The 14,369-nt window shown below is 37.7% G+C and overlaps 1 protein-coding gene across 4 annotated transcripts in view; it reads left to right on the forward strand.

The window, feature by feature from the left end:
- The window catches only part of WDR7 (WD repeat domain 7), a 339,096-nt gene that overhangs the window by 241,507 nt on the left and 83,220 nt on the right, over window positions 1-14,369 (forward strand). For all 4 annotated transcript variants that reach the window (XM_019800741.2, XM_011226266.3, XM_034643188.1 and 1 more), the window contains 3 exons: window positions 6,389-6,506; window positions 9,100-9,249; window positions 9,856-9,938. In XM_019800741.2, the coding sequence (XP_019656300.1) occupies window positions 6,389-6,506; window positions 9,100-9,249; window positions 9,856-9,938 (351 nt within the window). The remainder of the gene's footprint in view (window positions 1-6,388; window positions 6,507-9,099; window positions 9,250-9,855; window positions 9,939-14,369) is intronic.

The raw sequence follows: 14,369 nt of genomic DNA on the forward strand, positions 1-14,369 counted from the left end.
CACGACAGAAGGATGTTAATGAATTACCAAAAGCCCGTTGCTTTTCTGGAATAGTCACGGTTTACCAAACTTTAAAGGAGAAACATATAGTCAACTAGAAACCACACATGCTTTGATAACATACAGATAAGCCCCATATGTTAGAAACAGTCTTTTTGAACTATATACAGTTGGAGAAAAAGAATTGACATTTTAACTTAAATTTCAACCATATTTTTTTATATATGGGGTAGGGTAGAGAAAAGAACATACCATATAAACACTAAGGTATTTTAGGGTTTTATATTTAAACTATTTTTCCTATTCACATGACAGTTTATTTATTTATTTATTTTAGAAAGAGAGTGTATGTGTGCAAGTGTGGGGGGGGGGTGCAGAGGAAGAGAAAGAATCCCAAGCGCTGGGCGTGGAGCCTGTTGTCACAGGGTTCGATCTCAGGACCCCGACATCATGACCTGAGCTGAAATCAAGAGTCGGACGTTTCACCAACTGAGCCACCCAGGCACCCCACATGTTTATTTTTAATAGAAAATTTGTAATCTGAGGGAATCATTTAACTAAATTCTGTTAGCATAGTTCTTATATTACAACTCATAGTTATAAATGTATACAACATAGAGGAAATAGGTTTAAACGATAGGCATTTATTGGGAGAATCACATTTGTGTTTAGGAGACTAATGCCACCTTTGAGTTATTAGATTAAGCATTAACATGACAGACAAGAATTGATGATTCCTTATTACATTGAAAACACTTGTTAGTACATCTGTTTTTACCAGGAAGGGGTAAGATGGAATTCCCACTTGTTAGTAATTACGTATATATTTTCAGAATAATTGTAGTCTTTGTTTTCAGTGAGGAGTGTTTTCAATGCCCCGTTACACATTATCTTAGCCATCCTGGACTTCCATAACAAATACCACAGACTGGGGGACCTCAACAACAAAAATACATTTCTCTTAGTTCTGGAAGCTGGGAAGCCCAAGAACAAGGTGCTGACAAGGCAGGTTTCTTTCTGAGACCTCTTCTCTGGGCCTGTAGGTGGCTGCCATGATGCTCTGCGCTCACAATTAGGAGAGAATGAGAGCAAGTTTTCTGGTGTTTCTCATACAGCATGAATCCCATCACGAGGATCACACCCACATGGCTTCATCTAACCCTAATTACCTCCCAGAGGCTCCATCTCCAAATACATCACATTGGGGCAAATTTTCAGGGGAAACAAACATTTAGTCCATAATACTGCTGACCATGATTTGTGGGTTATTCTATGAAAGTTTAAGTGGTTTTTCCCCCTGAATATTCTCTTACAGTATTCCTTAATTTGACAGATGGGGAAGTCTGACAATTGTAGATGGTGACATTTAACTATAGTGGTCTTACATGTGACTTTTAAAATGCTTTTACCACGATGGAGTCAGGGTTAGAACAGGATTAATGAGCAGTCACATAAGGAATGAGCTCAGCCTGAGTGGACTGTTTTTCTATTCATGATTTTTATTTACAGTATCTATCATCTCTGGTATTTCATATGGGATGTGTGTACTGAAATGCTGAGTAAAATAGAGAGTATGTCATATCATATTTTTTAAACTAAAGACCCATCTTACAAACCTATATAACAAATGATCTGCATAACAGCCAGATAAGCAGGATCAGATGAAAAGAGTGTTTATATACCGATTCCAGAATAAGGCAGATACCTCTTTAATTTCACACTTCTGATAGTATGATCCTTCTTCATTCAGTTAGAATCCCACATTAAAATATATCACATACACAGTGCACCTTTGACTTTCAAGATAACTACATGTAGAATTAGACTTTGTCTGTTGGGACTACTAGATCAATTACTTTGACTTCATTGCTTAGTCAGTTCAGTCAAATAACTGGCTTAAGTGATTTTTTTTTTCCTGCTGGATTTGCCAGGTAACTTCATTTAGCACATAACTATTGAGCTACCACTATGTCCAAGGGCTACACTAGGCACTTTGGGGGGATCACAGGCTTAGAAGGCATGGTACCCATCTGCACAGAGTTCACAATACAAAACTAATTCAGAATGCCTGGCAGAAGCAGATTCAGTGCTAAGAGCCTACAATAAATGGGTTTCATTGTTGGCTGTTTTTGTTTCAAGAGATTGTAATTGAATGCTCTAGCAATTGCAGAACAACACATAGGCTTCCACAAGAATTGAACAGAGGGGAGGGAGGAGAGTGTGCTAATGGGGGAATGGGTAGTGGAGAAGCATAAGCCACATGCTACAGTCAAAAAAAGAATGGAATTCTAGAGACCAGCCTTGAAATTAGCCTGGCCTCAGGAGCATGGTGTTGAAAAGACTGTTTTAAGTTAGCGAAACTAGATTATGGAGGACCTAGAACCTCGAGCCAAGGGGCTCAAGATTTTTCTTAGAAACCCTGGGACCCACTGAGGTTTTTAAGCAGGTAAACCATGAAATAAAGTTAGTACTCATGAAAGATGACTCCGGCATTGATGCATTGAATAGACTAGAGGGGAGAGAAGGTTTGTCTTCTTCCCACGTGCCTTGGCAACTCCCCTCTGTTCTCACACTCCAACCCTCCTGCCTGTGCACTATGGATGTGGAGAACCCTGACCTCAGAACAAGAGATGTGTCCCCATTCTGAAGTCCTGCACTCCAGCCATTGGACGCTGATCATGAGACTCACTCAAACGTACCCTTTGACGCCTTACAAATTGTTGGGTGTTCCAGCTTCCACTGAATTCATGAGCAATACTTTAATATGTCTTTGGTTAGCTTCCTTACCCATTACCCTACAGCTTCTCTTCCAGATGCCCAAACGTTACCATTTTTCTTACCACAAGGAAGTTTGCCGGTTTCCCCAAATTCACAAGATCATTTGCTGAGATGGATTAAGGGTGATGTGTGACTGGGCCTTTAACTTTGAAACCAGTGACCTGCTGTTGGATGATCTCATTTTCTTTTCACTTTATTTCTATTTGTGAGAGTCATCTTGGGTCAGAAGAAGCATCTATTGCATGCATAATGTAGGTGAGATGCAGGGCTAGAGGTTTTTACATTTGCCTGCTCGTTTAATCTTCTCAACAACCTTGTGAAATTGTTACTTTAATAGACCCATTTTCCGCACATCGTGCTTACTCAGTCCAGGGTGGCCGCAGGACATAGCATAAGCATAGGAGACATTAGCCACTTGTCATCCTCAGGTGAACACATACATGCATAGTCATTCGTTCTCATTCTTTCTGTTGCCCCCCTCCCTCCAGAAGAAATAGAGAAGGGCTGGAAGAGAGGTGGATGGTGAGGTGGGTAGGGTCCTCTTTGTGTGAGTAGAACTCTGGTTTCCAACTGCAAAAGGTCACAACAGCATGCAGCGGGGAATGGATAGGACTCTTCTGGACTCCAGGAGTTTGCTCTGACACTTGGCCTGCAGAGGGCAGATCCCATATCATAGCAACTCAGGAGACGGTATAGCCACGGGGAGGGCGTACAGGCAGCCAGAACCGTGAAGTTCGGCAGGAGCAACGTGTTCTCTATCGCTCTGTTTCCCTTGATACAGCCTAGCCCTTTAGGGCAGCCACATCATTAACATCCATAGCTGTCGTTCAGATACAACGCTCAGTGCTGTTTCCTAAGCTTGGTCAAGCAGTGTATTGCGTATCCCGTTCCTGTAAAGTTGGTCATTTGTACCCACACATAAGACGTCTTTCTTTAGCCCAGTTTGATTTTTCTGAGGACTTTCTGAATCCCAGTTCTGACATTTAGTACAGGTGCTTTCCGTTACAACTTTATATCCACACCAGTTGGTAACTGTACATCTGTGTCTTCCTTTAGTCACGATGGACATCAAAAAGAACAGAGCTGAAGTCCACATGTTACAACGTACTACTCGAAACCTCACTCAGGGATGCAATCTAGCCATTCCTCTGAAGTTGCTGATTTTAGTCGTTATCAGTTCACTAATCCAGTTAACCATGATATGGGCAAGCCCCTCTCCCCTTTATTTTCTCCAAAGTTCAGCTGTCCTAGAAGACATCATACTGCTACTTTGGCTCCTCACTCTGGATCCAATTTCTCCTTCGTAAAATGCCAATACCACCCCCCTCTTAGGGATGTTCTGGGCAGGTGCAAGAAGACATGAAATAGCACAGGAAAGCTCAATTCCAAACCTAGACCCTGGGTTCCATGTCCAGTTCTTTCTGCTCTCTGTCATGCCTTCCAGACGTAGGCCGGGCTGCCCAGGAGGCAGACATTCCTGCTCCATGGCTGACTGCTGGGCAGAGAGGTTGCCTAGGGATCTTTTCCAACTCCCAGCATTCTGTGATTTTATTGGTCTTAGGAAATTTGATTTAGGTTTGCTCAGAATTATTTAGTTAACATACCATTTTTGTTTCAGCCTTTCAATATTATCAACACCTTTTCATACTGATGAGAGAAACATCATAGAGTATCTTTTTTGTTTTTTGTTTTGATTTTTTTTAATTAGTTTTTTAAATTAACATATAATGTATCATTTGTTTCAGGGGTACAGGTCTGGGATTCATCAGTCTTACATAATACCCAGTGCTCATTACAACACATACTCTCCCCAGTGTCCATCACCCTGTTACCCCATTCCCCCGCCCCCTCCCCTCCAGCAACCCTCAGTTTGTTTCCTATGATTAAGGGTCTCTTATGGTTTCTCTCCCTCTCTGTTTTCGTCTTATTTCATTTTTTCCTCTCTTCCCCCATCATAGAATATCTTAAAAGTTTAATAAGCTTTTCAGTTTTTTTAAAACTTAAACTAGGATCTAAACTTTATAACAATTATTGAGCAATCTAGGTTAGCACTACTCATGTAGTGAGCATTTGCCTTGCAGAATTCTCAATAGTAAAGTTTAATCCCAAAAAGAACCTGGCTAACTACCCCACCTGCTTTACTGCTGAACACCTCTTTCCAGCCCCTACTGGGTGCCTAGGGCATCAAGATCTTCCATGGAGGTGATGTGTCCACCCATGCATTCTTTCTGTTTCTTGTTCAATATGTGTGTGTTCTGTCAGCTCTCATCTTTCTTCTTAGCGGTAAACATCAAAGGAACGCCTCCATCCTCCTCTCTGAGTTCCTGCTTTGTATCTGCCCTCAGTTTGGAAAAAAGACTGGAGACAGTAATATTATCAGTTAAGGTTTAAGCAATGTAGTAGTCACCAAGAAATTATCAGCAGAATTTTCTATACTCAATTTACCTTCTTTTAATAATGATGAGATTGCCTATGTAATGCCTACTTATTTTCATTTAAAAGTTAAAATAATGATTCTTAGACTAATCATAGAAATATTTGTAAACATTTTGAGAATTTTTTGTAAACATAATCCAGTTTACACATGAAGCATACAGACTAATTAAAGCAGGACAAATCTTAATATAATTTCATATGGATATTTAAGTATCGAAATTATGTAATTTTTGTATCAAAATTAGGGAGAAACTATAATGGATCTCTGACTGAGTAGCAAAATGCTCCTTGTATAGAGTTGACGTGTGGATCACATGCCACATTTTAATGAAGTCTTACTGCTTTTCACAGTAGTCTATATAAAATATACAGGAAGCTTACAAACAGAAGAATATTATCATTTTTATGTTATAGGGGTGGCAAAGGAATATAACATCACCATCCTATCAGGATATCCTCACAGACTGGAAAGATTTAATACATCATGTACATATTCTTATAGATAGCCTGGACGACGCCATGCCTGTGGTCTTTACAGAGAGAAAATAAGTATCCATTAATATAATTTTTGCATCAATACAGAATAACTATTGGCAGAACATGCTGACTAGTAGACTGGTTTTAAAAATATTGAGCATGGGGTAAATTAACAGTACTAAGGGTATTTTAAACTAAAAATTAAAAACTAAAAATAATTTTGCAGTTTTTTCAGTTCTTTTGATAATTATATCGACAGAAGTGAATTTTGCTTCCTTTCAGATACATGTCCTTAAATGAAGCCTTTTTCTGTGGACTTCTAAAGAAATTATTACCTTTAATTTGTTCTTAGCAAAAAATTTGAAAATACCCGGGACAGTCTTCTTTCTTGCCTGATTCTGAGCTTTGTGATATGCATTCAGTACTAGTTCTTGATAATTTGTTAACAAGGTGTTTTTAACACTTTGGACAGATGCACATACTGTTTTCAATCTTCACGGTTAATTATTCAATTTTGTATTTGATGCCAGAACACCCTGACTCCTAATCACTGCTCATTGTTGCAAGTCCATTATATTCTAACTGTTTGAGTGCTCCCATTGACCTTGAACTGACATTATAAGCTGTGTCTAATCTTTTCAGTCTATATTTCTAATGCTGCTTCTCTTTTTTCCTTTTTTTTCTGATCCCTGTTTAGCATCACAATGGGGCTGCCTCTTAGCCCTGCAGCTGACTCCGCCCGCTCTGCAAGGCATGCCCTCTCGCTCATTGCCACTGCCAGACCACCCGCCTTCATCACAACTATAGCCAAAGAGGTGAGCGGAACCTCTCTGTGTGCTCCATCGTCTCATTTAGAAGAATTATTAGATATTGTGAGCTGGGGGCCCACATCCACAAATAATCCTTCCGGCTTGTTCGAGAACAATGCAAGTTAATAACTTAGTGCTGAAATGAATACATATGTACTTGTGCGCATGTACCCTGGATTCCGCAGCAATGCATTCCTTCTTTGTGCTTTTGTATTCATTTCTGTTCTCAAAGTTAACTCACTTGCAAATATTTGAAATTAGTTTTTCAATCTGAAATATAGCAGGCTTATTCAAATTAAGATATACTAAAGATACTCACATTTCACAAATGTAAATATCTGCCTGTAATCAACACTGAACTTATTTAACTCTGGCTCTTCAACTGTAAACAAAAATGTAAGTCATAAACTTGCTAATTGTTTTTCCTATTACATGTCACAGATAAAGACGTGAATGCCAATTGATTCCCACGTTCTTAGTGCTCTAACTAATTGCCCACATCTAACTGAAAAACTAGTAAAGAACAATGAACCAATTATAGGATCTTTCCTGTAGGTCTTAGTAGTGGGAGAGAAAGGGAAGGATGATAAGCTCCTACATTTTTTTTTAAAGGTCTGTTCCATTTCAGCATGAATAATGTGCAGACTTGCTGTCCGTGGGGTATGAGCTCTGTCTGAGTTGTTTTTCCTGTAGCTATGATGAATTTTTAAAATACTAAATAAATACCTCTGAGTCTGCCCTGATAACCTGAAACCTACTGGGTCTGTGTCTGCCCCAGAGCCATACTTAATAGGCACGCAGCAAGTATTTGTGACGTGAAGGTAGTTAGAAGGGAGGAAGGAAGGTTCTAATAGCAGAATGTAGGGTTTTATATGAGGTGGTAGGACTCTGAATTCATACCTAAAAATAAATTTGTAGAGTAAGGGGGTGCTCATAGTGTTAGAGTGAGGTCACACTGTATTTAAAATACGCATATGTATGTTACATAGCTATAATTTATAGATATTATGTATTTATATGAAGAATATAAATATAAATGAACAGATTTATTATATAACAGAAATACACACACACACACACACGTTATATATATATAAGTGAACAGATTTATTAGCCATGGAATTTTTTATCAGTTTTTTTACCAGTTGAATATGCATCAATAGTGATATTCAATATATTGAATAAACCTTACATCAGTTTGACCACATATACAGGTCCTTTAAATGCCAGCCATAAAACTGCCTCTTTGAAGAGTAAGCAAGTATTTGTGTTAATTGTGTGTTTGAACTTAATTTTCACCATTTACATGTGAGTGTTTTTAAACAAACTGTTAGAATAGCCATGCTTTGGATTTATTCTACTCCTGCATTTGGTTAGGAAGGTATTTTTAAAATATTTTAATGTTAATGTTTTACTAATTACCAGTTGATTCTCACATTCTTAGTGTTCTAATATTTCAGTGTAATAGTTCACAGTTATTACCTTATAAAAATAAGTTTTCCGCTTCACTTAAAAGTTTTAGAATAAGATCCTGAAGTATTTCTCAGTGTTACCATCATCCCCTCCCCTGTCATGCCCACTCCTCCGTCGCTGGCTCAGCTCCTATTAGTGTCCTTTCTCCTCTGAATGACTAAGACATACAGTCTATGCAGGGAAGAAAAATCACAGTGAACTTATATTCTTTACAATGCTTATTATTTTTGGAGGCATGTTCATTTGCATTTCCCAGCTTCATTATATGGCACCAAGAATGGTGCCTGGAACACAGGAAGTCTTCTATAAGCATCGTTTACTATTATTACTTGAGAGCAAGTTTCCTGCCTCTTACTTGCTGGGTATTTCCTAACCGCTGTCCACCTTACCACCAAATAGACAAATTCACAGATCTTCCATCTGTCTTTTGAAAAATGTCATGGTAGTGTTGTATTAAAGTCTCATAGAGGGGCGCCTGGCTGGCTCAGTCATTAAGCGTCTGCCTTCGACCCAGGGCGTGATCCCAGAGTCCTGGGATCAAGTCCCACATCAGGCTCCTCCACTGGGAGCCTGCTTCTTCCTCTCCCACTCCCCCTGCTTGTGTTCCTTCTCTCGCTGGCTTTGTCTCTCTCTGCCAAATAAATAAATAAAATCTTTAAAGAAATAAATAAATAAAGTCTCATATAATACCCAGGAACTTAAAGAATTTTATTAGACAATACTTACTGAGTTTTTATTATACTAAATACTTTCTATTGCAATCAAAATTGTTTCTTGGGGTGCCTGGGTGGCTCAGTCGATGGGCGTCTGCCTTCAGCTCAGGGCGTGATCCCGGCGTTATGGGATCGAGCCCCACATCAGGCTCCTCCACTGGGAGCCTGCTTCTTCCTCTCCCACTCCCCCTGCTTGTGTTCCCTCTCTCGCTGGCTGTCTCTCTCTCTCAAATAAATAAATAAAATCTTTAAAAAAAAAAAAGTGTTTCTTGACTCACCCCAAGAGATTTGTTTTTGTTGATACTCTTTTTTTTCCCCTGTTGTACTAACAAAGTGAAAAATAAACCAGTGGCTAGAAATGCAAAACTTAATCGAGTACCAGCCGTATGTACAGCATGGAAATGTCTTCACAGGTTCACAGACATACAGCTCTTGCAGCAAATACCCAGTCGCAACAGAACATGCACACGACAACTCTTGCACGAGCTAAAGGGGAAATTCTGAGAGTCATCGAGATTCTTATTGAAAAGATGCCCACAGATGTTGTGGACCTTCTTGTGGAGGTAAGAATATCCTGCTTTAAATGTTACAGCAACAGCCTAAATTAAATATGTCTGTGTAGCAATATAAATCAGCATTTTTATTTCTGAAGAAATAAAAGAAAAAGAGAATTAAAAGGATTACCTACAGGAAAGAGAGAGAATTAAATGAATTGACTTTTGTATCATTTCTAGGGACCTTATTTAAATTTCGTTAAAGATCAAAGTGGTTGCTGTGTACACTTACCATTCATAGGGATGCTTGCTAACATTTGCTAACATCCCCTAAAGGGTATGTTCTTTTAATGTCTTTCATTATAAGTAAAACAAAGCATGTAGCATGCTTGAATAAAAGCTACCTATACTGTACATAAATATGAATTACCTTTGAAGTCAACAGGTCTTGTTCCTTTATTTTACTGTTCTTTCTTATGTTTTTCACAGGTAAGGGAAAGAATTTCCTGTAGTATAAAGTAACTACACTGTAGCTTTAGTAAATATATTGTAGTTTTAAGGTAAATATTGCAATCAAACTATCTAGAATTTTCATGTAACTGAGGCCTAAGTTAATAATTTGAATTTTGGAAAATTATTTAAAATTAATTTTGGATTTGCATCTTTTTTAAAAAGGTTATGGACATCATTATGTACTGCCTTGAAGGATCTTTAGTTAAGAAGAAAGGTCTTCAAGAATGTTTCCCAGCCATCTGCAGGTAAAGAAGCCTTCCATAGCATGCAAAATAAATAATTTTTACTAACAAATAATTCTGAAAAATTTTTTAACAGGGTGAGTTAGTAGTCTTGCCCAGTTAAAAAACCAGTTCTGAATTAATATCTGCTTACTTTCTGAAAACAACTTAGGCAGCTGATAGTCAGTCAGAAACACAGATATCATAGAACCAGTATTTGAAATTGGGTCCTGATGAGATTTTCTCAAAACTTAAAAAAAATGAGTGAGAGATAGCATCTATTGAGTATGTGTGTATTACATTCATCACTCAAATTAGTGTTTACATTACAAAAGGAAGAGTTTAGGAAACTTCTTTCTGACTTAGGAGAGAAGGTGTACTTTTTAGCCAGGGGAACCTTTCTACCACATGTTCACTGGTAAATTTTATTTCTAATATAAAGGTAACATTTTTCAGATTGTCCTACTAAGTGTAAGTGTTCTCTCTATGTGAAAACTGGCCAAGAGCAGTTAGAACTGATGTAAATAATGTTGCATATGTTGAACATAACCAATAATTTTAGAGGTATATAACATTTCATTGTTAGGAAATGAAGGTTTTTTTAATGTAGTAGTATTTATTTTCCCTTTAAAATAGTTTTTGGTTCTTAAAATGTTTACAGCTTGGGGTACGTTTTGTTAAAAACTTTTTTTACCTTCAAGTGGTCAGTAGAAATAGTGCTTAAATCTGTTGAAAATCATTGTTCTTGTAGAAAACAGAACCACCAGTTAGTCGTAGTTACATAATATTTTTCTTTTAAGACACGTTCAGCAATCTCCTTAGTTCTGTTTGCCCGGTTCTACGTGCGTACAGTGGTGTAAAGCTTTATTTTAGACGCTAAGTTTTCTGGGAGAGGTGATGTTATATGACACATCGTTGTGTCTTCTGTGTCTCCTGGCATTTGAGCAAGTGCTTGCTAAATTATTTCTACCCCACGAGTCTTCCAGTATCTTTTTCCATATTTATAATAGACTTTATATTGTAGCGCCTTCATTTTGCTTTTGCTGAGTCATGCCACCCAGAAGTTAAAACCAGAACACCCAAAAGAAAAAGATTGTGCTGGAATATACATGTGTACAGACGGGTGTTTTCTTGTGCTACAGATTAGACGTGTTAGAATGCAGGCATTTCTTAACATAATGCCACACTAATTCTGGTTTGTGTTCTTTTTTGTTGGAAATCGTATGTATAAAATCTTTTCATGCAGTTAACTGTTGAGAGTACATGTAGCTGCTCTAGTCCCAGTCAGTTGTTCCCTAAGGAAATGCCTGTGTGCAGAAATGGACACTGTGATGCCTCTTTCTAGAGGTGGTGGTTATTGTAGAGCTGAGTGTTAGCAAGTGTTAGCACAGGATTCCTCATAGCAGCAGTCTTGGTGCTGTAAAATAAGCCTCTTGGAGTTAATGTGCGGAAATTGTCCAGTGTTTCAAGGGCCCGTCTTTGCCGTTGTTGGAAGCCTGCCTCCCCCACAAGCGGCGCCCTCAGTTTCTCAGGTCACCCTAGTTTGCTGGTGTCCACTTTTGCTTGCTGGTGTTTCTTTGCCTGAGAGTAAGGATTCTGCTGGGATGCTAAGAGGCATGCTCAGTACCAGGTTATTCTGATTTGGCAGAAAGCAATTATATTTCATTAATTTAATAACATCTGTTGACCACCTACTGTGTATCAAGTACTAGCTAGGCCCTGCAGATATAATGATGAATAAGGTGATACCCTCAGGGAGCACCCAGGGTCTTATAGGGTAGGTGATTATTAAGATAGATGATTCCAGGGTGCTATGTTACGTGCCGGAGTAGAATTCCATACCAGAGACAAGATTGGGCAATAAATGGCAGTGCTTAACTCCAGGTAGAGGAGGTTTAGAAGGTTTCACAAAGGAGAAAGTAGAATAATAATAATCTCCTTTTATTAAAGGAGAAACAGGTTTTGATAAAAGTGACTGCCAAGTGGAGAGAAGGATCCGTCCCCGACAAGGGTTTGGGTTGGTGGTGGTAGGAGTGGTGGTGGGTTCTGGGAAAGGTTCACAGAAAAGTCAATGGAGTGAGCTTTGCAGAATGAACCAGGGTGTGCCATCTGGAATTGCAGAAAGAACCAGATTGGTAAATCTCTGGAGACACAAAAGTATGTGGTGAGTTTGGCAAATTCTCTGTGGTAGTGGCCAGAATGTAGGTTGAAGGTGGACATCTAATGCAGTGGCAGAGGATGGGGCTTTGAATTCCATGCAGAGGAATTTGGCCATTACTCTGTAAGCAATGGAAAATCAGCAGTTTCAGCAAAAGCATGAGAACATAGTTGATAAGACCTAATCTTATGAAACTTCAGATTTATAACAAACAGTTATTAACTATGAAATTCTGTTAGATATTATATAGCTGTGAGTACAGAAACCACATAGGCCCGTTTACATGAGAGTCAGCCCAGAAACGTTGCAAGGTGATTAGCAATATAAGGTTGTTTGCGATGCTAAATGTTAGTTGGAACAGGCAGTAAGTTATGGAGGACTTCAGAGAACATTCAGCTTAGATGGGGCCTCAAGTTTTACTGGTTGATGCCACGCTACCTGCTAGCTGGTTTGTACTAGGGTGATAAATGCACAGCAACAAAGATATCAACGTAGCAACAGAATTTAAAATTCTTTTGTTGAATCTCTGCCTTGTCCGTGCCGTTGTTCTGGGTGCATTGCAGCACCTGAGAGCCCCCTACTTACGAATGCTTTTCACTAAATATGAAATGCCAGTCAGAGTCAATGACATGAATATCCATGGTCCAGTCATGTGGCATTTGTTTTTAAACTCTTTATATAATCTTGTCATCTTTTTTTGTTAATTTTTCTTCTTTTCTTTCCTTTATGCTATTTTATTATTTTTTTATTTTTATTTTTTCCTTTCCCTTATTTTAAAGATGCTGTGGGTTTTAGCTTAGGCTAAGCTCTGTAATGTTGCTGTATACCTGTATTCAGTTGTTATGGTCAGTAGATCAGATCATGAAAAGGTATTAAAACACTTAATTATTTTTTAGATGAAATGTTTTAAATGAAATATTCTTTTTAAATGAAGTATTCATTTCAATGAAATACTAAATGAAGCACCCAGCAGAATGCTCGTGATATTCAGAGAATGTTAGTTTCCTGTGGGTCTCTCTCTCTTAATAATAATGTGAAAAACCAAAATGTTTATAAGAAATTAGTTAATAAAGATTTGAAAGTATTTTATATGCATACTGACTACAGAATGGCATTATTATTTTCGTATATGCTAAAAAAATTGGTTTACTTCTCAAAATATTAAAAAATTTTTAGTCAATATTATAAAGGTGCTCTTCACATCTAAAGTTGTATTAATTCAATTAAGAGCTAATCTGGTATCCCAAAGTCATCGAATATTTAAAAATCAAAAGTACTCTGACTTGGGTTATAAATACAATTCACAGTTTTCTGTGAGCACCAAGACGAAGTAGCATCATCAAATGCTGAATAATCCTGATATTGGTTCTCTTGGTTTTTTGTTTTGTTTAGTTTTTTGACCTTGACCAGTGGGCTTATGATTCTGATATGCATCTATGTTTTGAATTTTCAGTTCAGGATTCTAAAACTTTAATTAACATTAACATTTTAACATTAAATTGGTAGTTCCTCTAAGCTTTTTTTTATTGTTGGAAATTTGACAGCTGTTTCTCAGATTGCATGTTACAATAAAATTTCCATTTTACTTTTGTTATGAAAGTCTTGAGTTTTAACTTAGGCTAACCTCTGTGTGTTCTTATATACGAAGAGTCAATTTGATTCAGTTTTTCTTATTAATTCGTTTATCTATTCAGGTTTATTTCATGATTATATGACTCCATATGTAATTTAATGAGTGGTGAATTCATCTACTCAATTATACTGTTAACTGAATTTGTCCTCTGACATCTTTATTCAAAACATATTTAAAGTTTAAGCTACAAATTGTAAATTCGTTGAAAGGAAGAAGGAATAATACAAAAAGTTTGACTTATCTAATTTGGTTTATATAATAGCTTCTCTATCAATTGTTAAAACTTCTCCTAATATCTTCTGCCTGAAAGTAGAAATGCATTAGGACACATGCCAGTAAATTTGGTAGACATTCTTTTTTATCACTGACCAAAGCTCACTTGCTGATATTAAAACATGAGGTTACAGCAATGCATAAATGCATAATTTGCCAGAGGTAAGCCATAAGTTCGAATCTAAACTTAGCAGCTAGTGTGCAAAGAGGTGTAGACCATCAGTACCTAAGTCACAGCGTTCGTTTGGTAGAACAGTTGTTCAAAACAAACATTCCTGTTTAAGCCCGAGATAAACATGCAAGGGAGGGTCCTTATATAAAAGACATAAAATTTGTGTGTAGTTTACAGACCCTGTAGTTTTAGCGGTTTTGTGACTCTCGAGACCAGATA

Source organism: Ailuropoda melanoleuca, chromosome 14 (assembly GCF_002007445.2).
Source record: "Ailuropoda melanoleuca isolate Jingjing chromosome 14, ASM200744v2, whole genome shotgun sequence".
NCBI classification, from domain to species: Eukaryota; Metazoa; Chordata; class Mammalia; order Carnivora; family Ursidae; genus Ailuropoda; species Ailuropoda melanoleuca.